The 23897-nt window shown below is 40.8% G+C and overlaps 1 protein-coding gene across 15 annotated transcripts; it reads right to left on the bottom strand.

Annotated features, from left to right (window-relative positions):
• Nucleotides 1-737: 737 nt before the first annotated feature.
• LOC109901030 (coiled-coil domain-containing protein 149) lies at nt 738-23751 on the bottom strand. 15 transcript variants are annotated; one of them, XM_020497007.2, is made up of 16 exons: nt 23567-23742; nt 19859-20030; nt 19225-19431; nt 18953-19059; nt 16568-16729; nt 14301-14339; nt 10929-11036; nt 10602-10718; nt 9756-9928; nt 9534-9606; nt 9067-9151; nt 4252-4399; nt 3969-4045; nt 3435-3470; nt 1991-2218; nt 738-1845 (listed from the first exon to the last, which is right to left on the bottom strand). In XM_020497007.2, exons 3-16 carry the CDS (start codon nt 19265-19267, stop codon nt 1703-1705), a joined length of 1539 nt encoding a protein of 512 aa, XP_020352596.1. In that variant the 5' UTR covers nt 19268-19431; nt 19859-20030; nt 23567-23742; the 3' UTR covers nt 738-1702. The 15 variants fall into 15 exon arrangements, with proteins under 15 accessions (XP_020352596.1, XP_020352599.1, XP_031693447.1 ...); XM_020497010.2 differs by having other exon boundaries at nt 18985-19059; XM_031837587.1 differs by having other exon boundaries at nt 738-1725; nt 23567-23741.
• Between the last annotated feature and the right edge of the window lie 146 nt (nt 23752-23897).

Raw genomic sequence — 23897 nt, 5'->3', positions numbered from 1 at the left:
TGACACTGACTCAACTCCAGCCACTTTAATAATGGGAATTGATGGGAAATGATGTAAATATATCACTAGCCACTTTAAACAATGCTACCTTATATAATGTTACTTACCCTACATTATTCATCTCATATGCATACGTATAACTGTACTCTATATCATCGACTGCATCCTTATGTAATACATGTATCACTAGCCACTTTAACTATGCCACTTTGTTTACATACTCATCTCATATGTTATACTGTACTCGATATCATCTAGTGTATCTTGCCTATGCTGCTCTGTACCATCACTCATTCATATATGCTTATGTACATATTCTTTATCCCCTTACACTGTGTATAAGACAGTAGTTTTTTGGAATTGTTAGTTAGATTACTTGTTCCTTATTACTGCATTGTCGGAACTAGAAGCACAAGCATTTCGCTACACTCGCATTAACATCTGCTAACCATGTGTATGTGACAAATAAAATTTGATTTGATTTGATACAGGCACATGGAGGCCACACACACTACTGAGCCTCATTTTGACTTGTTTTAAGGACATTACATCAAAGTTGGATCAGCCTGTAGTGTGGTTTTCCACTTTAATTTTGAGTGCGACTCCAAATCCAGACCTCCATGGGTTGACAAATTTGATTTCCATTGATAATTTGTGTGATTTTGTTGTCAGCACATTCAACTATGTAAAGAAAAAAGTATTTAATAAGAATATTTCATTCATTCAGATCTAGGAAGTGTTATTTTAGTGTTCCCTTTATTTTTTTGAGCAGTGTACATAAAAATAAAAAGCAGTAGAACATATGAGGAGCTAGTAGGTTCTCTGTACTTAGTCAGTCCAAGCCAGCTTCAACCACTGAATAGAAGGGCCGCAGGGTTCAATTCCACGTTAGAGCAACTGTAGCAGAGTTGTAGCAGAATATCTCTTTCAGAAATCTTGGGAGCTTGGAATCACCAATAAGCAGTACGACATTTTACAGAATGCACCCTCAGGAATATTGAAACCCATTCTATTAGTGTCAATCTAGGCGTGGTTTTGGCTGAAGTAGCTGTCATTCTTCACTGTTTTCCCATCCCGGTCTGATCATTCAGCATTTGAGTGGCTACTGTTCAAGGGAAGGATTTCTGCCTCCTTATTCATTAAGCACTCGACCCTCACATCTTCTGAATGTTCTGCCTTGTGGTGTGATTGGTTATTCTCCCCGTGGGTGGGACTTGTTTGAATAGGAGAGCTGCAGGTTGATGTTGAGGATGGAAGATTGGTGTTTTGTGTCATACAGCCCTCTGCCATGTCAATCTCCTCAGACCCCACCCTAAAGACATTGTCATCTGACCAACTCACCTCTCTCTGGGTGGGTTTTGTGTCCTTTAGAGGCTCTGATATGTGGCATATGTCTTACAGGAGGACACGTCCAAGTCTGGCCTTGAGGAAGGGGATGGAGTCCCGCCTACAGTCTCATCTAATTGGTACCATGGAAGCACCGTGACCTCATTTGCACTTTGTGAGTGGTCGACAGTGACATTCATCCAGGTTTATTGTCTCTCCTTGAGAACAGTCAGTGACTTCCTCAGCAGTTTTGCTTGGATGTGTCCAGGCTGACTGGTGACACTAGTGGCTCTGACTCCTTGGTGCTTATTTCTGTATCCCCCGTCACACTGGGTAACCCCCCACATGTCTTGGGACGGGGACGGGGATCTGCATGTCATTTGGCTACCTTGTCATCCTCTGCTCTTTGGTCAAAAGAATTGAGAATGTTACGGTGTAATTGAAATGTAGCAGCATTAGTAACATTGATTTCAACACCCAGAACCAAATTGGCAGCAATGAGAATGGTGTAGTCATCTGCTGTAATACAAATTAACAATATAGTACATAAGAGCCAGTGAAAGATACATTACTCTATATAATGCATGATAATTGGAATGTAAGATATTTAATGAAATTGCTATTTATACAGTTAGCCCCACATAATTACATAGAATATTCTTACCTGTGGTAGACTGCACAGTGAAAGGTACTTCCTGCTCAGTAGGGGGTACTTTGTGGTCAGTGGGAGGTACTTCCTGCTCATTGGAGGTTACATCCTGCTCATTGGGGGGTACTTCGTGCTCAGTAGGGGGTACTTCGTGATCATTGGATGGTACTTTCTTCTCCTCAGAGCTTGTCACAGTGGAGCTAGGCTGCAGAGTTTCATTCAGGATGATGGCATCTCTCCCTCCTATCACAAAACAAGCCAAATTATATTACAAGCACTATTTTTTACCCCTTTTTTGTGATATCCAAATTGGTAGTTTAGTCTTGTCCCATCGCTAAAACTCTAGTACAGGAGAGACGAAGGTCGAGAGCCATGCGTCCTCCGAAGCACGACCCCGCCAAGCCGCACTACTTCTTGACACACTGCTTGCTAAACCCGGAAGCCAGCCGCACCAATGTGTCGGAGGAAACACCGTACTCCTGGCGACCATGTCAGCGTGCACATGAGTCAATGGCACAAGGACATCCCGGCCGGCCAAACCCTCCCCTAACCCGGACGACGCTGGGCCGTCTCACAGGTCTCCCGGTCACTAACACTGCGATGCAGTGCCTTAGACCACTGCGCCACTCGGGAGGGCCATATTACACTTTTGATATAATAACAAGTCCTAATGTTAACTAGTGTTAACATAACCATGTTGCAACAATTGTCACATATTTCTACTAGATCACGTCAGCAACTGTATTGACAAAAATATTATACTCCCAACCTACCCTGCACATAAAAGCCCAGATCTTTACTTGTAATGAATTTACAATACTGAGCAGAGCATCCCTTATCTTTGGATACATCATACTGTAGAAGGGACAGGGTAAATATAGGGTGTGGCTTCAGAGTGGCTTCTCTTCTGGACTGGGCCCAGATCAGTTTGTGCTGTGTAACACCAATGCAGAAACAACGATACGAGTTGACTATGCAGCTCAAACAGATCTGGGACCAGGCTACCTCTCTTCAGTCGAGTCTGGGTTTACAGGGATCAGTGCAAAGGACATTCTTCCCATCCAGTGAGAAAGAATGTTCAGAAAAATATAGTTAGGTTTATTTTTGGGTTCACACTTTAGACAAGAAAGACAGGGACAGCATTGTGACTTTCTCTCTGCCTGACCTGCCTTATTATTTTGAAGGCCGGTCAGGCTTTCTGCAGTGACTCAAAAGTTTTATAAGTATGGTTTTGTTGCATTAGTGTATTTTCTTCTCCGTAAAAAAACAGACTAATCTCAAAACATGCATGCAGTGGGGATTGCTAAGTATACATATAGAAAAAAATGTGTACCATGGATATTTTCAGGGACAGGATGGAGATAAAGCAAGCAACTTAAAAAAATTAAATTAAAAAAATGGTAGTGCACTATAGTACAGTATAATATAAGTGAAGTAAAGTAAAGCAGTGGAAACATACTTCCAGAGAATCCCAGAGACACATTGTAAGTCAGGCCTCCAGAAAGCAGAAGGAAAAGAGAGATGAAACTCAGTACAGTGGGAGAGATGGAACATCAATCAAAATCATTCATAGTTTGACAATAGTGACTGAGTAACAATAATACTGGCCAGTGACCACATACAGGATCAAAAGCTATCAGTATGAGTCACCAGTTAATACTCTATATTAGCTCATGCCACTTTCAAACAGCATTTAAGAATGTATACAGCAGGGGCATTCAAATGCGAGCCTGGGGGTCCGGAGTACTGTTGGTTTTCTGTTCTACCTGATAATTAATTGCATCCACCTGGTGTCCCAGGATCTAAATCAGTCCCTGATTACAGCAGGGAAATGAAAATCAATCATGGAACTGGCTTCGAGGTCCACATTTATATTTGCATGGTATACATACAGGCTAGTAAGTTACTCATTATGCAATATGCATCATGATATAAATTCTAAAATAATAAAAATGACCTCAGAACCAAAAAATAAACAGTGTGTGGCAGAGACCTGGGAGGCTCCATAATCCCGACACCTCTAGAGTCTTCAGTTTCTTCTCAAGCTCCCCTACTCGGTTTCCCAGAATCCTGTTTACATAGGAAGAGTTACAAACAGACTATTCACTGAGGTGAGATGTTCACAACATTACAGGTAGAAATGCAATAATTGAGTACATGGTATAGGGGCCACTTACAGAGTAACTAGAGGAAATTGGTCATGAGAGTTCTGATGAGAAATTCTGATTAAGAAGAAAGGAATTAAAACATTTCTACAGAGTAGAAGAGCTCCCTACTTGTTGGTTTGGCGCTGGTGCTGAATGACCAGGTTCTTCTCATGGATAGTTTCCAGTAGGGCTGTGGCCAGGGACTTGAGGTCTGAGATGGACTGAGACGTGACAGGGAGACTGCATCCGTTGTCCTCAGAAAGCAATAATTCCTGGACTGAACACACACAAATCCCATTAAGATAGGTAAGATGATCAGAAAAAAAGACTACTAGATTTAGTCTGTGATTATGTTTGCCTAGGCAGATGTTTTGGGGGGTTTAAGTTTAGAGTGTCCATCTTGGATAGCTTTGCCTTTTGATGCGTATTACATATGGAAGTAAATGCATGGTGCAAGAACATGTTAGATGGATACAGAGGGATGTTGGCATTTTGATTATGTATCATTATCTAAAATGAAATGTGCAGAGAACTGACACAATGTTCAGAGATATCTACATCAGCACTGGCTTTAGAGGAAAATTAGGTAACACTTTACTCGACACCCAGTGTCATAACCATGTCGTAACAGCTGACAGCTTGTCAGTAACATGTCATGACCCATATATTTACACCGGTTGAGACAGTGTGTTATTTTATGGCTGTTATGACACCTACACACATCAAAACCCACATTTACTCAGATTAGTTGTTTTCCTGCCAAGAAGTTTCCTTTTGTTTGAAAGTGTTTTAAAAAAGTAATTTTCTATTGTTGTAATGAACTCTTTACAGTCATGTTTTTTCCATAACATTTTAAATAACTTGTCGAAAATACACTTTGACACTGTCATAAAGCATTATTCTGACCCAATGGAATTGTGATACAGCAAATTATAAGTGAAATAATCTGTCTGTAAACAATTGTTAGAAAAATTACTTGTGTCATGTACAAAGTAGATGTACTAACCGTCTTGCCAAAACTATAGTTTGTTAACAAGAAATTTGTGGAGTGGTTGAAAAACGAGTTAATGACTCCAACCTAAGTGTATGTAAACTTCCGACTTCAACTGTAAGTACTTAGGCACTTGGGTTGATATGGATTTTACGTTTATTTATTTTTTAAAACATCGATGAGCTTATTAAGCAGATTATTCAGTCAACCTTTTTTTAATCTGTTCTTGATTATGGTGATATTACACTGAAGAAAAATATAAACTCAACATGCAACAACTTCAAATTACAGAAAATGTAAATAAATGATCAAATCACATTTTATTTGTCACATACACATGGTTAGCAGATGTTAATGCGAGTGTAGCGAAATGCTTCTAGTTCCGACAATGCAGTAATAACCAACAAGTAATCTAGCTAACAATTCCAAAACTACTACCTTATAGACACAAGTATAAGGGGATAAAGAATATGTACATAAAGATATATGAATGGGTGATGGTACAGAGCGGCATAGGCAAGATACAGTAGATGGTATTGAGTGCAGTATATACACATATGAGATGAGTATGTAAACAAAGTGGCATAGTTAAAGTGGCTAGTGATACATGTATTACATAAGGATGCAGTAGATGATATAGAGTACAGTATATACGTATACATATGAGGCCCTAAGCTATGGATTTCACATGACTGGGAAGACGGGCATACATCTGTTGGTCACAGATACCTTAGGGGCGTGGATCACAAAAACAGTCAGTATCTTGTGTGACTACCATTTGCCTCATGCAGCGCAAAACATCTCCATCAGAGTTGATCAGGCTGTTGATTGTGGCTTTTGGAATGTTGACCCACTCCTCTTCAATGGCTGTGAAAAGTGGATATTGCTGGATATTGGCGGGAACTGGAACACGTTTATCCAGAGCATGCTCAAACATGCTCAATGGGTGACATATCTGGTGAGTAAGCAGGCCATGGAAGAACTGGGACATTTTGAAAGTCCAGGAAATGTGTACAGTTCCTTGCAACATGGGGGAGAGCATTATCATGCTGAAACATGAGGTGATGGCAGCAGATGAATGGCATGACAATGGGCCTCAGGATCTCGTCACGGTATCAGTGCATTCAAATTGCCATCAATAAAATGCAATTGTGGTTGTTGTCCGTAGCTTATGCCTGCCCATACCGTAACCCTACCCCCACCATGGGGCACTCTGTTCGTAATGTTTATGTCAGCAAACCGCTCACCCACTGTTGGGGAATAATCAGAATTATTTGGTAACATAGGTAAGATGTTTTATATTCATCATATGTTTGGAAGTTACTTCTCATCAGAATGTTTATTTTTGTATAATACTGTGGCCGGGTTGCAGTCATCTGTTCTGTCAGGACTAAGTTACTTGGGCTGCAGAGAGGGGAGAGGTCAAGCGTGTATCTCTTGGCTCCACAATGTCTGTGTGCCAGTCAATGTGTCTCTGTGATCTTGTCAAGGAGGGGTGGATTTGATATATGCCTGTTGATATGAGGATTTGGTTTATGGTTCTGAGTTTGAGAAAATAACATAGTTTAGGAGACAAAGCTGAACGATAAATTATGGCCAATGCTGTCTGGCTGTGTGTGTCTTTGCTATAAAGGATCTCAGTTGCAATGTGTAAGGGACTCTCAGAGAATACAGATATAGACACTGAATTGATCTGACAGTCACAGGGTTGTGATGGAGCTCATATAATTAAAGATGGACTTTATGATAACTCTGACTTGTGTGGTTTGCTCTCATGATTTGGTAAATACAGGAAATTTCCACGACACCACACAATGCCAACTGCCAGGGTCAGTTGAAACCAGGATTCATCCGTGAAGAGCACACTCTCCAGGGTGCCAGTGGCCATTGAAGGGGAGAATTTACCCATTGAAGTCAGTAACGACATAAAACTGCAGTCAGGAGGTCAAGACCCTAATGAGGATGATGAGCACACATATGAGCTTCCCTGAGATGGTTTGTGACAGTTTGTGCAGAAATTCTTCAGTTGTGTAAACCCACAGTTTCATCAGCTGTTCGCAGACGATCCCGCAGGTGAAGAAGCCGGCTGTGGAGATCCTGGGCTGGTGTGGTTACATCTGGTCTGTGGTTGTGAGGCCGATTGGACGCACATCCGTGTTAGTGAGTTGCCTAACCAGTTCACAGGATTGGTTAACTCTAGGTTCCTAGGGTCTCCACCAAGCTAGGTAAATCTGCTTTTAGTTTTAATGCACTGTATTGCTGTAACAAAATTCTAAATATATTTCATCTTACGGTTCTGTTCGTGCAGTTTAGAGTATTGATTGGGGAATTATTTGTGGAGGAATGTAACTGTTTTGGACATCTACTCATTCAAGGGATTTTCTTTATTTTTACAATTAATTTTCTATATTGTAGAATAGTGAAGACATCAAAACTATGAAATAACACACATGGAATCAAGTAAACAAAAAAGTGTTAAATCAAAATACATTTTATATTTGAGATTCTTCAAAAGTAGCCACCTTTTGCCCTGATGACAGCTTTGCACACTCGTGGTATTCTCTAACCAGTTTCATGAGGTAGTCACCTGGAATGCATTTCAATTAACAGGTGGGCCTTGTTAAAAGATAATTTGTAGAATGTATTTTCTTCTTAATGCGTTTGAGCCAATCATTTCTGTTGTGACAAGGTAGGGGTGGTATACAGAAGATAGCCCTGTTTAGTAAAAGACCAAATCCATATTATAGCAAGAACAGCTCAAATAAGCAAAGAGAAGAGACAGTCCATCATTACTTTAAGACATGGTCAGTCAATCTGGAAAATTTCAAGAACTTTGAAAGTTTCTTCAAGTGCAGTCGCAAAAACCATCAAGTGCTATGATGAAACCGGCTCCCATAAGGACCACCACAGGTAAGGAAGACCCAGAGTTACCTCTGCTGCAGAGGATAAGTTCATTAGAATTAGCAGCCTCAGAAATTGCAGCCCAAATAAATGCTTCACAGAGTTCAAGTAACAGACACATTTCAACATCAACTGTTCAGAGGAGACTGCGTGAACTTCATGGTCAAATTGCTGGGGGTGCTTGCTGGTGACACAGTCTGATTTATTTAGAATTCAAGGCACACTTAACAAGCATGGCTACCATAGGATTCTGCAGCGATACGCCATCCCATCTGGTTTGTGCTTAGTAGGACTATATTTTGTTTTTCAACAAGACAATGACCCAACACACCTCCAGGCTGTGTAAGCCGCTAATTGACCAAGAAGGAGAGTGATGAGTGCTGCATCAGATGACCTGGCCTCCACAATCAACCGACCTCAACCGAATTGAGATGGTTTGGGATGAGTTAGACCGCAGAGTGAAGGAAAAGCAGCCAACAAGTGCTCAGCATATGTGGGAACTCCTTCAAGGTTGTTGGAAAAGCATTCCAGGCAAAGCTGGTTTAGAGAATGCCAAGAGTGTGCAAAGCTGTCATCAAGGTAAAGGGTGGCTACTTTGAAGAATCTCAAATATACAATATATTTTTATTTGTTTAACACTTTTCCAGTTACTACATGATTCCATGTGTTATTTCATAGTTTTGATGCCTTCACTATTATACTACAATGTAGAAAATAGTAAAAATAAAGAAAAACCCTTGAATGAGTAGGTGTCCAAACTTTTGACTGGTACTCTGTGTGTGTATATTTGTGTTTGCAGGTCAAATTTCAAAGAGAGACCTAGGTCTCAATAGGTCTACTACGAATAAACAAAAAACTACATACAAATAAAATGTTTATTATTTTGTTCATTAGTCCACTGTTAATACAATCCCCCAAAAATGTGTTTTCTAACTCCAAGTCTGGAAGTGTGTACAGTTTCAAGATAGAGTACAATGATTGATTTGCATTATGAACTAATGAACAAAATACTAACAGAAAGAAGATGAGTGGGGGAACGGTTTGTGCAGTACCTTGTTTGGCAGAGAGCACCCCAGTGAGTGCACTGCTGTTAGCTTTGCCATAAGTCTTGGAGTTCTTCCTGCTCTCCAGAGCACTCTGAAAACCAGTAAAATATTCATATGATATATTGTATACCCCTGTTCACTAACATGATTGAGCATGTGTAGTAGTAGAGGATTGTGAACCATACAAAATATTACCAAGTTAAATAAACATACAGATAATCATACAGTTTGTCAAACTTGGTTTGAGAGCTACAACTGTTATGGGTGCCATCTTGGCAACAAAACTGTCACTAAAGATGACATTTTAATTGACATTAGAACATGAGCCCAGAAACTCAGTTACCAGCTTTGACCAAATAAGGCCTTGAGTAGTTGTGATATTTAAGACCATCTCTAAGGATTATTCTTTTCTATAGTATTATTAGTACTATTCACACAATGTGAAATGCTTGTTTATATGTTGCTTACAATACCTTGTACTTCATGACATTCATTTTGAGCATGGTGACTTCCTCCTGCAGTTGTTTGAACCGCTCGTGTAAATATCTGAAAGAAAACAGTTTATTTAAAAAGTATTCCAAAACAAATGCCCAAAGTCATACATTGTGAAGAAAGTTGTTCATGAACATCCTTATTGCATTCAGTAAAACATTACAGATATTACATACATTATGTTCTCCCACACACAAACGCACCTGTTCTCCATGCAGAGTGCATCTACGTCTAGAATCCGACACTCGTGTCCCCCCAAGATGTGGTTCACCTCGTGGTTCAGCCGCTGGGCCTTTTCCTGGAACACGTTACGCTCCGCCCTCACATCCTGCAGCTCATCCGTCAGAGATTTCACACTGTGCTCCAGCTCCTCATTCTAGGACACAAAAAAAAAACACAACATGTACGATTTCAAACTTTGTAAGGCATTTCAAACATTGTAAGAGATGCCTTATAAATACCTATAATATTACAGATTGTGACAAACCTCCAACACTGCCTTGCATAATGAGTGGGAAACATAGGCTGAACTATGGTTGGTTGGGAATATGGTAGTGACAATTGATCTCTTATCTTGCTATATGAAAATATTAAAACCATCTGTACAACTTCATTCTGCCATTAGTGTTGTTTCCAACGTCACCCAAGGTATGTTCCTCACACTTGCTTCTTTTATTAACCCACCACCATACCCTCTTAGCAGGACAACTTATTCTACAACTTTGATTAAAAAAAGAGAAAGCAGTCTTGTTCAGAATTTTAAAATGTATTTAAGACAGTAAAAAGGAGATAGATGAGGGTGGAAACAGTTCAGAAGTGCCAGAATTGAACCCTGGTCTCTAGAGTGGACATGTGGTCCAATGCAATTAGTCGCAGTACCACTCAACCAAATGTAGCAGAGGTGAAGCAGAATCACACTTTTGCAATGAGGTAGCCCTGCCCTGGAATTTCCTCTTGGTCGAATGTTAAAGAGGTTGGTTTCCTGAGTGGTAGCCCGGGGTTCAGATCCCAACAGTTACAAATTATGGCACAACCGTTCCATTCCTCACCTGCTCTCGCGCCGTCTCCAACTGCTGGACCAGGTCCTCCCGCTCATAGGCCTGGAAGTGCCTTGCCCCCACCTCTTCATCCCCCAACCTCTGTCTGGCTATGGTCATCCGCAGGAGCTGTGGGAGGGTAGGGGGAGGACAGAGTCAATTCCATTTAAATTTGGAATGTAACCGACAGTAACTCCACTGTTGGATTTCAAATGTGCGTAAACCATTGCTGCACTGTCAGGAAGTAAACAGAATTTATTTTCAAATGATGAAAATTTGAATTTCAGTTTACTTCCTGAATTGAAAAAGAATTGACCCCATCCCTTAAGGATATCATACCTTGTTATCCCCCTGGGCCTCAGCCAGTCGTTGACACAGCTCCTTCACCTCTTCAGACAGCTGCTTACTCCTTTCTCTGGAGTCTCTCAACAGCTGGGCCAAATTCAACTGATAGAGTGAATGATATGTACAGCTGAAGTCAGAAGTTTACATACACCTTAGCCAAATACATTTAAACTCAGTTTTAAACAATTCCTGACATTTAATCCTTTTTTACATTAAGTAAAATTCCCTGTCTTAGGTCAGTTAAAATAAAGTGGTGATCCTAAAGAATGCGAAATGTCAGAATAATAGTAGAGAATGATTTAATCTTTTATTTCTTTCATCACATTCCCAGTGGGTCAGAGGTTTACATACACTCAATTAGTATTTGGTAGCATTCCCCAAGTTACACAATTGACAGGCAAAAACTTCTCAGGTAGCCTTCCACAAGCTTCACACAATAAGTTGGGTGAATTTTGGCCCACTCCTGACAGAGCTGGTGTAACTGAGTCAGGTTTGTAGGCCTCCTTGCTCGCACACGCTGTTTCAGTTCTGCCCACAAATTTTCTATGGGATTGAAGTCAGGGCTTTGGGATAGCCACTTTGACTTCAAGCCATTTTGCCACGACTTTGGAAGTATGCTTGGTGTCATTGTCCATTTGGAAGAACCAATTGCGACCAAGCTTTAACTTCTTGACTGAGGTCTTGAGATGTTGCTTCAATATAGCCACAATTTCCCACCTCATGATGCTATCTATTTTGTGAAGTGCACCAGTCCCTCCTGCAGCAAAGCACCCCCACAACATGATGCTGCCACCCCCGTGCTTCACGGTTGGGATGGTGTTCTTCGGCTTGCAAGCCTCCCCCTTTTTCCTCCAAACATAATGATAATGACCAGAGGACATTTCTCCAAAAAGCCCAAAATGTTACCATGTGCAGTTGCAAACCGTAGTCTGGATTTTTTAAAGGCGGTTTTGGAGCAGTGGCTTCTTCCTTGCTGAGCAGCCTTTCAAATTATGTCGATATAGGACTTGTTTTACTGTGGATATAGATACTTTTGTACCGGTTTCCTCCAGCATCTTCACAAGGTCCTTTGCTGTTCTGGGAATGATTTGCACTTTTCACACCAAAGTACATTCATCTCTAGGAGACAGAATGCGTCTCCTTCCTGAGCGGTATGAAGGGTGCGTGGTCCCATGGCATTTCTACTTGCGTACTATTGTTTGTACAGATGAACGTGGTACCTTCAGGAGTTTGGAAATTGTTCTCAAGGATGAACTGGACTTGTGGAGGTCTACCATTTTCTTTCTTAGGTCTTGGCTGATTTCTTTAGATTTTCCCATGATGTCAAGCAGAGGTACTGAGTTTGAAGGCCTTGAAATACATCCACAGGTATGCCTCCAACTGACTCAAATTATGTCAATTAGTCTATCAGAAGCTTCTAAAACCATGACATCATTTTCAGAAATTTTCCAAGCTGTTCAAAAGGCACAGTCAAATTAGTGCATGTTAACATCTGACCCACTGGAATTGTGATAGAAAATTACACTTCACATAATTCACTGTCTGTAAACAATTGTTGGAAAAATTACTTGTGTCATGCACAAAGTAGATGTCCTAACCGACTTGCCAAAACTACAGGTTGTTAACAATACATTTATGGAGTGGTTGAAAAAAATTGTTTTAATGGACTTCAACCTAAGTGAATATAAACCTCAGACTTCAACTGTACACGATACTGTTCTTTCACATCTACACAGCAAATGTGAGATCAGAATTTTAACAAACAGTGTTAAATGTAACACTTTCTTAAATGTGTGTATGTGACCCATCAGAATATTGCTGATAAATGCACACTAAGAAAATGTAACAGCATCAGCTCTAACAGTCTTATGGAATTAACACCTGTGGACTTACAGTAACTATTTTTGGGGTGTTAACATAAAGCCTTTGGCATATTTATTTCTCAGAGTGCCTTTCGAGTGAATTTTAGAGGTACCTGTTGCACCCATGACAGCCTTTTCTAGTGACAGAGACATGATTGTTGCATTCAATGGTTTTCAGTCCTGTAGCCTTCACTAAGTTAGTGCGTAAGGTCATATTTTATAATGAAAATGAAATTATTTATGAGAATACATAACATTCTTGACAATACCATTGTTGGAATCAGCTAAACTTTGATCATTGAGGTAGTAAATGAATGATAGGAGACTATGTTAGAAGTTAATGGTTCTCTAAAGAAAGACAGAAGGCTTTGGAATGTGTTTGATGTAGGAGAGGAGAGCGATGTGTTGATATAGGGAAGACAGATGGACATCTGTGGATCAGGAGGTGAGGGGTGAGGTCAGTTCGCCTTAAGGGAGTAATCAGGGTTAGTATCTGGCTACCTTCTTTCCTGTGGAGACAAACTGTAAGGAGGAGCGTCTTAAGTAGGATGTATATAAACTGTGATGTCTGAAATGTTTGCTGTCTGATTTCAGCTGTGCAGAACCTTCGGGAATGATTAAACTTGGTTAAAGCTTCTCTAGTGCTCTTGAGTTATTTACTCTGAAAAATAAGAACCTAACACCATACTTTGACAGCCTAGTTTTACCCTAACACAGTGGTCTAAAACTCCTGGTTTGTAGGCTACATCGGCAAGTAATATTCTGCTGGCTTGCAAAGTGTTATATAATTCCTATTGGAATCTATTTAGGATATACAACAGTCGGAACTTTTAAATCACCCGCATCTGCAGATAGAATGCCTGCCAAGGTAGGGAGATTGATAAATAAGACTACCTGAACCATCTAAACTGGATCAACCACTTAACATATTTTTTAAACAAATCGTATTTTAATTTATCTTTGTGTAGCATAAGATCAATTAATTAATTCAGTAACATACATATTAAAATAAACAATTCTAAAAAGCAACCTGCAACAAAGAATGCTGGGAAATATGATGAGGCCCCTCCCACGTCTTTTTCATGGAAATTAACGTAACACAGTCGAGTAACACCAACTGGTGTTGATTCCACTGTGATTCAAATAACACTTAATTTACTCACAGCATATGGCGTCAATTTCGATCCCACATCCCATTTCGATCCCAATTTCAACCCCACTAGAATCAACATTCAGATATTGCAATGACAACACTTACCTGATCACAGAGATTTTAACACCCGCAAATTTGCTGTGGAGTCTAGCATACTATAACATCCGCGACATAGGGAAGTTTCTGGCCACGGGTGTTATGTCAGTACAGTCATAATGCAAACCGTTACCTCGGTCATCCAATTTGACACAGTTTATCATTTACTTTTCAGTCGACACATTTAGACTGCCACGCTACTACAAATAGTAAGAAAATATTTTGACGCCATGGCATCTATTGATGTCAACTTACTTGATTTCGTTTTTCAGGTGGTAGACTGGAGTCTCCATCCTAGAATGTAGAAGAAGAAAAAATTGATCGTGAGGACAGATCACTTACCTGAAGTCAAGATAAAATTGTATGATTGATATGACTATGGTTAATAAATTATGAAAATGTAAAGAAATAAAGTGCATTCGGAAAGTATTCAGATCCCTTCCTTTATTCCCACATTTCGTTACATTACAGCGTTGATCTAAAATTGATTAAATAATTGTTTTCCCTCAATCTACACACAAAGCCCCAAAATAACAAAGATAATACTTATTTTTAAATGTATTAAACAGAAATACCTTATTTACATAAGTATTCAGATCCTTTGCTACAAGACTCAATTTTGCTCAGGTGCATCCTGTTTCCATTGATCATCCTTCAGATGTTTCAACTTAATGGGAGTCCAACTGTGGTAAATCCAAATGATTGGACATGATTTGGAAGGGCACACACCTGTCTGTATAATGTCCCACAGACAGAGCAAAAACCAAACCATGAGATCAAAAGGAATTGTCCTTAGAGACAAGATTGTGTCGAGGCACAAATCTGGGGAAGGGTACCAAAAATATTCTTCAGCATTGAAGATCCCCAAGAGTGGCGCAGCAGTCTAAGGAACTGCATCTCAGTTGCTAAAAGAGTCGTTACAGACACTGGTTCGATTCCAGGCTGTAACACAACCGACCGTGATTGGGAGTCCCATAGGGCGGCGCACAATTGGCCCAGTGTCGTTAAGGTTTAGCCGGGGTAGGCCGTCATAGTTAAGAACAAATTCTTATTTACAGACTAGCCTAGTTAAATAAATGTTACATTTAAAAAAAAAAATTAAAAAAAGAACACAGCGGCCTTAATCACACTTAAATGAAATAAGACACTTCCTAGAGCTGGCCGCCCGGCCAATCTGAGCAATCGGTCAGGGAGGTGACCTAGAATCTGATGGTCCAAAGTTCCTGTGGAGATGGGAGAACCTTCCAGAAAGACAACCATTTCTGCAGCACTCCGCAAATCAGGCCTTTATGGTAGTGGCCAGACGGAAGCCACTCCTCAGTAAAAAGGCACATGACAGCCCGCTTGGAGTTTGCCAAAAGGCACCTAAAGGATTCTCAGACCATGAGACAGAGATTCGCTGGTCTGATGAAACTTAGATCCAACTCTTCGGCCTGAATGCCAACTCATCACCTGGCCACCACCATCCTTACGGTGAAGCATGGTGGTGGCAGCATCATTATGTTTTTCAGTGGCAGGGACTGGGAGACTAGTCAGGATCGAGGGAAGGATGAACAGAGAAAATTACAGAAAGATCCTTGACGAAAAAAACTACTCCAGAGCGCTCAGGACCTCAGACTGGGGCGAAGGTTCACCTTCCAACAGGACAACAACCCTAACCACACAGCCAAGACAACGCAGGAGTGGCTTCTGGACAAGTGTCTGAATGTCCTTGAGTGGTGCAGCCAGAGCCCGGACTTGAACCTGATCTTACATCTCGGGAGAGACCTGAAAATAGATGTGCAGTGACACTCTCCATCCAAACTGAGAGCTTGAGAAGATCTGCAGAGAAGAATGGGAGAAACTCTCCAAATACAGGTGTCAAGGTTGTAGCGCCATACCCTGCTAAAAAGCTAGTTAAATAGTTAAGCTACCCAGGCTATCAGCATTGACTCATCACATACACGGCTGTTACCGTTTATAATATATCCTGTTGACTAGTAACTTTATCCCTACCTATATGTACATATCAACTACCTCGTAGCCCTGCACATCGACTCAGTACTGGTACCCTGTGTATATAGCCAAGTTATCAATACACTCAATGTGTAGGCCTTTATGGTGTTATTCCTTGTGTTATTACTTTTCGATTATTTATCTTTTTCCTCTCTGCATTATTGGAAGGGTCCCTAAGTAAGCATGCCACTGAGTCTACACCTGTTGTTTATGAAGCATGTAACAAATCAAACTTGATCTTCATATTTCTTGTGATACCGGAAGTGTCACTTTGAAATATTAGAACTCGGTAATACAACTTTTGATTGAATGAGGCCTTTAATGTCCCTCTTGTGTAGTAAGTCAGTGTAGTAGGCAGTAGTAAGGTATTGTAGCAATGTGAGGAGCAGTTGTGGAGTCGTAGTGTGAAGTAGTGGCTCCGGGGTGAAGTTTCCCCCCTAGGTACAGATCTAGGATCAGATTCCCCTCCCCTAATCCTGAAAATGTAACTGATCCAAAATCACCCTATTCCGAGGGTGTAGACTCACTATGAGTTCCCTGTACTTCTTCTTGAGTCCCTGGTGGCGTTCTCGGAGCTGGTTGGCCATCAGCTGGTATTGGTCTCTCTCCTGTTGACAGGTATCCAGCTCCTTGGACAGAATCAGGAGGGCCTCCTTCTTGCTCTCCAACTTGCGCTTACACACCAGAAACTGTACACATGACAGGAACACACATTGTCATCTTGTGCAAGCAGATCAGACATACTGTAAAAAAGGCAACTTCCCTGCATGATGAGATCACTGTGTGGGACATATTAAACTTCTATAAGCAGGACACACTGTACAGCTAACTGCCAAAATAATGGAAACACCAACCAGGGTCCTTCTTAAACATCAAATTCAAGGACTTTAAGACCTTTCCAGGCCCAATTCAAGGACCCAGCATGGCATAGTTTGAGACATGGATCAAGGTTAATTACAGTTACAACACTGAGAATTATTATAATGAGAACTAGCAGGCTTTACAGAAGCTCACAGACAATTAAAGAGAGAGAGAGGCTTGAATGAGTGAACACTTCTCAATTGTGCTGTGTTACAGTGACGGCAGACTACGTGGTTTCTTGCCTTCTCTAACAAAGCAAAACAATATATTGTGTATAATGAGTGATAAAGACAGACTTATTTACGAGTTGAAGAGCTAAGTAACTCGTTTATTTCATTACCACCAGCTTAACACAAAACATGTCGCAGAGCAAAAACATGACCTTTTTTTCCCCCCAGTCATTCACTTTTAGGACATTCACTTTTTTGTTGAGTAGTGTTTCTATTTCAGCTCTTATCTTTAGCACCCCTTCTCAGGCTATTGGACTTGGCAATAAGAGTGAGATTTCCTGTGCTCTCTGCTTTTAGGGCAAATTTGTCTGCTGAGGTCTCAAGAGCATTTCTCAGTCTTTTTCTTCCCTTTAAGTTAATCTATAAGGTCTCTGTTTTTTGCTCATGCATTCTTCTCCGTTACTCTCTTCTTCTTGATGCGTCACATACCTCTGCCTTGCAGATGCCACTGACATCAGCAGCGATCTGTCAATGCACACATTATGTATGCCACCCACAGCTCTTATGTGGTCAACTACACATCTGTGCTACGTATGAATCTTCAAGTTCTCCACTTCAATCTTCCGATTGATGGAGAATCCATGCTCTACGGAGGCTTGCCCATGTGACAGTAAGAGGAGTTGGCGGCAATGTCTCCAAGGATTTCTGAACTCTTTGTCCTTTGACATATACTCATGGAAAAATGTGTCCACACTGTCTTGGACAGGATCAAAGTTTACAAACTCTGAGTGTTGGGCCTGGACAATGTCATCAATAAAATGTGAGTATTGTTGAATGATGTTATCACAATCTTCTTCCTCTCATTGACCATTTTACGAGGCAGGTCAGGGCCATCTTCGATTTTTCTGTAGACAGCATCTTTCTATTTGTTCCTGCCATTTCCCTTGGATCAAAGAAAGATGCAAGACCAGAGAGTACCTCAATGGGGATTTCTCAATGAGTTTGTTAACAGTTGTGAGCATACACTTCTTGCAAGCGATTTTGAAGTCCATCAATGTTCTCGGGCAACAAAAATCCCTGCGGACAAGTCTCTCATAATTCTTCAAGTAACAAAGCCCAAGTCTACCTGTGAGGAGTCGATGTGATTGGATGACTGGCTCACCTCGACATCAATACGTTTGAGGGGTCTTCACTTCTTTCATGAGGTCTGGCTTAATGAATCTGCTTATCAAGCAGCTTGAACAATGGCACCATGGGCTTATTGGTCTGGTAGCGTGTGAGAAATGGTGTCCCTTCTTTGCTCACTGACAAGATAAAATAAAGTTTTGCTGTCATGAGGGTCCTTAACAGCCTCCTGAATCACCTCAAAGGACTTTGTACCTGGATTATGCCTAGATCTACAGCCTTCACATGTTGCCATATGAGGTAAAAACTCTAAAGCTTGTTCAAGCACGGGCGCATTTTCAACCCACTGTGTCTTGCAAAACCTAAGTGGCATTGGGGGATCTGATGATCCAATTATGTTAAAGTAGTCCTCCCTGCAGGCTGGAGTATCCTTCAGAAGTTGGTAAATAGCATCAAGGAGGGACTTCCCAACCTATGAGTAAAACACCCAAATTACATTTGGTCTACCCATGGAGATCTGATTCTGAAGCATGTTTTTCTTTGGTAGATCTTCGGTGCTCTTCTCATAAACAGCTTTAAGGTCCAAAGCAGTCGCATGTCCCATGAATTTAGAATCATAAATTCTTGTCACGACTTTGTCCTTATCCCATAAACGGGCGTGAGTCACACTGCTTTGACTGTGCCTTTCTGTTAAAGCTCTCAAAGAGAAGTACATAGTCCTCCCCCCCAGCAGACCGTTTTTTAGACAATAAATGCCTGAAATGAGGAGCCAAGCCATCTGTGCACACATAGCTGGTCTTTGTTGCCCCGCATGCGAAGGTCTGGGCTAGTGCACTGTCTGGGAACATCACTAAGAACAGCACCTAAAAGTTACACAAAAAAAAGAAAAGAAAAAAGATTGAAATCAAACACTTATTTCTGTATCTAGCCTGTGTGTGAACGTGTTTGTGTCAGAGAGAATATGAAAACAAACATGTTCCTAAAAATAATTTCATGTTACAGGTGAGTTTATAAACCATACCACTCACCTGTGCGTTCACTAGAGTGGAAAGAGTAGTAAGACTCCATCATATTCAGACACCATAATGTCTCAGCCTGCAATGTGTCCTCTTTTGGAACACCAGTTATGACAGATTGTCTTGAGGAGGTGGTGAATGTGGTAGTAGTTGTAGAAGATTGTCTTGGTGGTGATGTAGATGACGATGACTTTTCCACTTAGTTCAATAGAGTGGGAACTGTAAGAAAATAAGTGTCCAAGTCTGATGAATACTAGCTAGCTGGTTAACGTTAACTAGCATTAGTCATGAAATGTTGTCACTTACGACTCCAGTTAACGTCCTTTAACTAAATGTAAACTTTCAGTCAATGTCAGCAAACTGTCATTTATTTGAAATGTTCACTGTCTAGCTCTGCTGGCCTCAAGTTGGCTAACGTTAGCTAGTTAGCACTATATTGACAGGTGTGATTTTGTGGGAGAACTGACATCTAGATAACGTTAGCTAAACAACATAGCAAACCTTAATTTTACTGAAAAATTCTGTAACGTTAAAGTTATATTTGCCCAACTGCGAACAGATGGAATAATCTAGCTAACTAATTAACGTTAGTAACTAACTATGGTTGTTGTATTCCTTTCTACATGTTACCTGGGGTAGGACCCACCTGCTTTTAACTTGTGCAGTGCCGTCATGTGTGATGCTCCATCAGCATGGCTCGTCACAGCTGCTTCGCCCACTTTTATTGATTTGCGGCAGGCTCTTCATCGGGCCGTATGGATGTCCCATGGATCTCCAACAAGCCAGTCTTTGTAAATGTCTTTGGTGAGACTCGAGTCCTGGAATGTAAATTTTCCAGGCAGAGCTGAAGGTTCACTTAACGTTAGCGGCAAGGAAGCGAGAAAGCTGTTTAAGCTGCATCATTCATGTATGCACCTGACCATCGCACTTGCGAGGCAGGTGACGCGTGAAACAAGGACACAGAGACGGCGGGAGACACACATGCAGATAGCGGAACTTAGCCTATTACGCGGAACCCAAACCATTGTGCATCTATTGCATAGTGCATTTATTTTGTCCCCCCCCCCACACACCAAACGCGATCACGACACGCAGGTTACAATATCGAAACAAACTCTGAACCAATTATATTAATTTGGGGACAGGTCAAAAAGCATTAAACATTTATGGCAATTTAGCTAGTTAGCTAATTTGTCCTGGGATATAAACATTTGAGTTGCACAAGGTCCTCTACTCCGCCAATTAATCCACACATAAAACGGTCAACCGAATCATTTCTAGTCATCTCTCTTCCTTCCAGGCCTTTTCTTCTCTTGACTTCACATTGCGATTAACAACGTTCATAAATTAGGTGCATTACCGCCACTGATCTCGTTCGTCTTTCAGTCACCCAAGTAGGTATAACCAATGAGGACATGGCACGTGGGTACATGCTTCTATAAACCAATGAGGAGATGGGAGAGGCAGGAATTGCAGAGCGATCTGCGTCAGAAATAGAACTGATTTCTATTTTAACGAGAGCAGTGGGTGCAAAAATGGAATAGCATAGATTCACACGCGACGGGAGCGGTGTGGTCAGTCTGTTAGTGACGTTAAGTTACATTTTTTATTAAAGAACTTCAATTTCTATTCTTGCACAAAATATATAAATTCAAGCACGTTCAATGACCCATGTCTATTATGTCCATTTTTAAAAACTTTCAAGGTCTTGATTTTTTCCCCTCAAATGAACAAACTTTCAAGGATCCATGGGAACCCTGACAAACATAAAGTAACAGGCATTGGGCCACCAGAACAGATTCAATGTGCCTTGGCATAGATTCTACAAGTGTCTGGAACTCTACTGGAGGGATGTGACAATTTTTCCACAATTTTGTGTTTTGTTGATGGAAAACGCCGTTTTCGGCGCTGGTCCAGAATCTCCCATAATGGTTCAATTTGGTTGAAATCTCATATGCCTGAGGCACGCGCATGCACACACACACTTTAAACCCTCTATGCTCCTTTGAGACCCCTCTTTCAAAGTCACAGATATTTTCTTAAAGTAGGGCTGAACAGGTTCTGGTTAGACTATATTTATCTCTGGCTCCCTCTTTAGTAATTTGTTACCTATATCTACAGTTGAAGTCAGAAGTTTACATACACTCAGGTTGGAGTCATTAAAACTCATCTTTCAACCACTCCACAATTATCTTGTTAACAAACTAGTTGTGGCAAGTCGGTTAGGACATCTACTTTGTGCATGACATAAGTATTTTATCCAACAATTGTTTACAGACAGATTATTTAACTTATAATTAACTGTATCACAATTCCAGTGGGTCAGATGTTTACATACACTAAGTTGACTGTGTCTTTAAACAGCTTGTAAAATTCCAGAAAATGATGTCATGGCTTTTGAAGCTTCTGATAGGCTAATTGACATCATGTGTGTCATTTGGGGGTGTACCTGTGGATGTATTTCAAGGCCTGCCTCTGCTTGACATCATGGGAAAATCTAAAGAAATCAGCCAAGACCTCAGAAAGAAAATGGTAGACCTCCACAAGTCTGGTTCATCCTCGGGAGCAATTTCCAAATGCCTGAAGGTTCATCTGTACAAACAATAGTACGCAAGTATAAACACCATGGGACCACGCAGCCATCATACCGCTCAGGAAGGAGACACATTCTGTCTCCTAGAGATGAATGTACTTTGGTGTGAGAAGTGCAAATCAATCCCAGAACAACAGCAAAAGACCTTGTGAAGATGCCGGTACAAAAGTATCTATATTATCCACAGTAAAACAAGTCCTAATATCGACGTAACCGGAAAGGCCGCTCAGCAAGGAAGAAGCCACTGCTCCAAAACCACCATAAAAAAGCCAGACTACGGTTTGCAACTGCACATTGGGACAAAGATCATACTTTTTGGAGAAATATCCTCTGGTCTGATGAAGCAAATGACCATCGTTATGTTTGGAGGAAAAAGGGGGATGATTGCAAGCCGAAGAACACCACCCCAACCGTGAAGCACGGGGGTGGCAGCATCATGTTGTGGTGGTGCTTACAGCAGGAGGGACTGGTGCACTTCAAAATAGATGGCATCATGAAAAGGGAAGAAGGGAAATGATGTGGATACATTGAAGCAACACCTCAAGACATCAGTCAGGGAGTTAAAACTTGGTCGCAAATGGGTCTTCCAAATGGACAATGACACCAAGCATACTTCCAAAGTTGTGGAAAAATGGCTTAAGGACAACAAAGTCAAGGTATTGGAGTGGCCATCACAAAGCCGACTGACCTCAATCCCATAGAACATTTGTGGGCAGAACTGAAAAAGCGTGTGCGAGCAAGGAGGCCTACAAACCTGACACAGTTACACCAGCTCTGTTAGGAGGAATGGGCCAAAATTCAGCCAAATTATTGTGGGAAGCTTGTGGGTGGCTACCTGAAACATTTGACCCAAGTGAAACAATTTAAAGGCAATGCTACCAAATATGAATTGAGTGTATATAAACTTCTGACCCATTGGGAATGTGATGAAAGAAATAAAAGATTAAATAAATCATTCTCTACTATTATTCACACCCAATGAATACATAACCAAAATAAAGATTGGAATAGTTTATATAATGCTTTATATAGCTGTCACATTCCTGTTCTGCACCTGTGTGCTTTTTGACTGACTAACCTTAACCTAACTGTTAACAAAAGCTTCTGTAAATAAGCTTAGAATGTACTGTAGGCCAACAGTACAAACACCGTGTGAAAACATTTGTCTGGATTCTTCTCAAAATGTACTTCCTTATGCTTACAAATGTTATCGGGGATAGCATATAGCCTATGCCCACAATGAAGACTATGTCCGTAGCAGGAAAACATGTAATGGATTTTATTGAAAACATTTAGATGTTTATTAGTGCAGTACTAGACAGTCTTCCTTCCTTCCTTCCCTCCCTCCCTCCCTCCTAACAAACGAGGACGATTTTATAATCGCATTAAACCACGGTTAATCCATTTCCATTTAAAATGAACATGCGTCAAAATGTTGTATCTCATTCCATGTTCAAGCCGTCATATTTATCAAAAGAAACGACGTAGCGGTTCTGTTTTAGAAATAAAATACCCTGTACGCATCAGTTCTAGTTTGTTGTAGGCTAGCATGTTGAATTTGAAATATGCAACTGCGTTGTAGATTAAATAGGCTACCCGACAAACATGAACATTTAAACTATAGGAAGTGTTTAAAAAAACGAGATACTGTAGCCACATTTATTTCAAACAACGTGATAAAGATACTGACAGCTGTGAGCCGATGTATTGGGATTGGGATTAAATTTGACATGGAGGCAGTGGCATATTGAATAAACTCACCTCGCTGACCAAACCCTGCCAATCGCTTTCGCTTCTTCTTGAGGAATTCATCTCGTTTGTTTTATGACAGCCTTTCAATGTTGTCGTTTATCAAGCTTGACGGTACAGTCAGTATCAGGAGGGAAGCATCACTGTATTTATTCTGCATAGGAAGACGTGCTATTTCAGTCTACCTCACTTCCGTCTGTCTGTCAATTGCGTGCGTGTGAAACGTCAGCAGAGTTGAGCAGCTATCAGGGTCATTAATATGAATATGACTGACCTTTCAGTGTGATCTGTGTCTTCTTTGTTATGCAAATATGCCGACATGGAAAGTACATTTTAATGCATT

The sequence above is a fragment of the Oncorhynchus kisutch genome, linkage group LG12 (genome assembly GCF_002021735.2).
Source record: "Oncorhynchus kisutch isolate 150728-3 linkage group LG12, Okis_V2, whole genome shotgun sequence".
In the NCBI taxonomy this organism is placed as follows: Eukaryota; Metazoa; Chordata; class Actinopteri; order Salmoniformes; family Salmonidae; genus Oncorhynchus; species Oncorhynchus kisutch.
The sequence above is the reverse complement of the archived record's forward strand: the minus strand, read 5'-3'. Positions and strand labels throughout refer to the sequence as shown.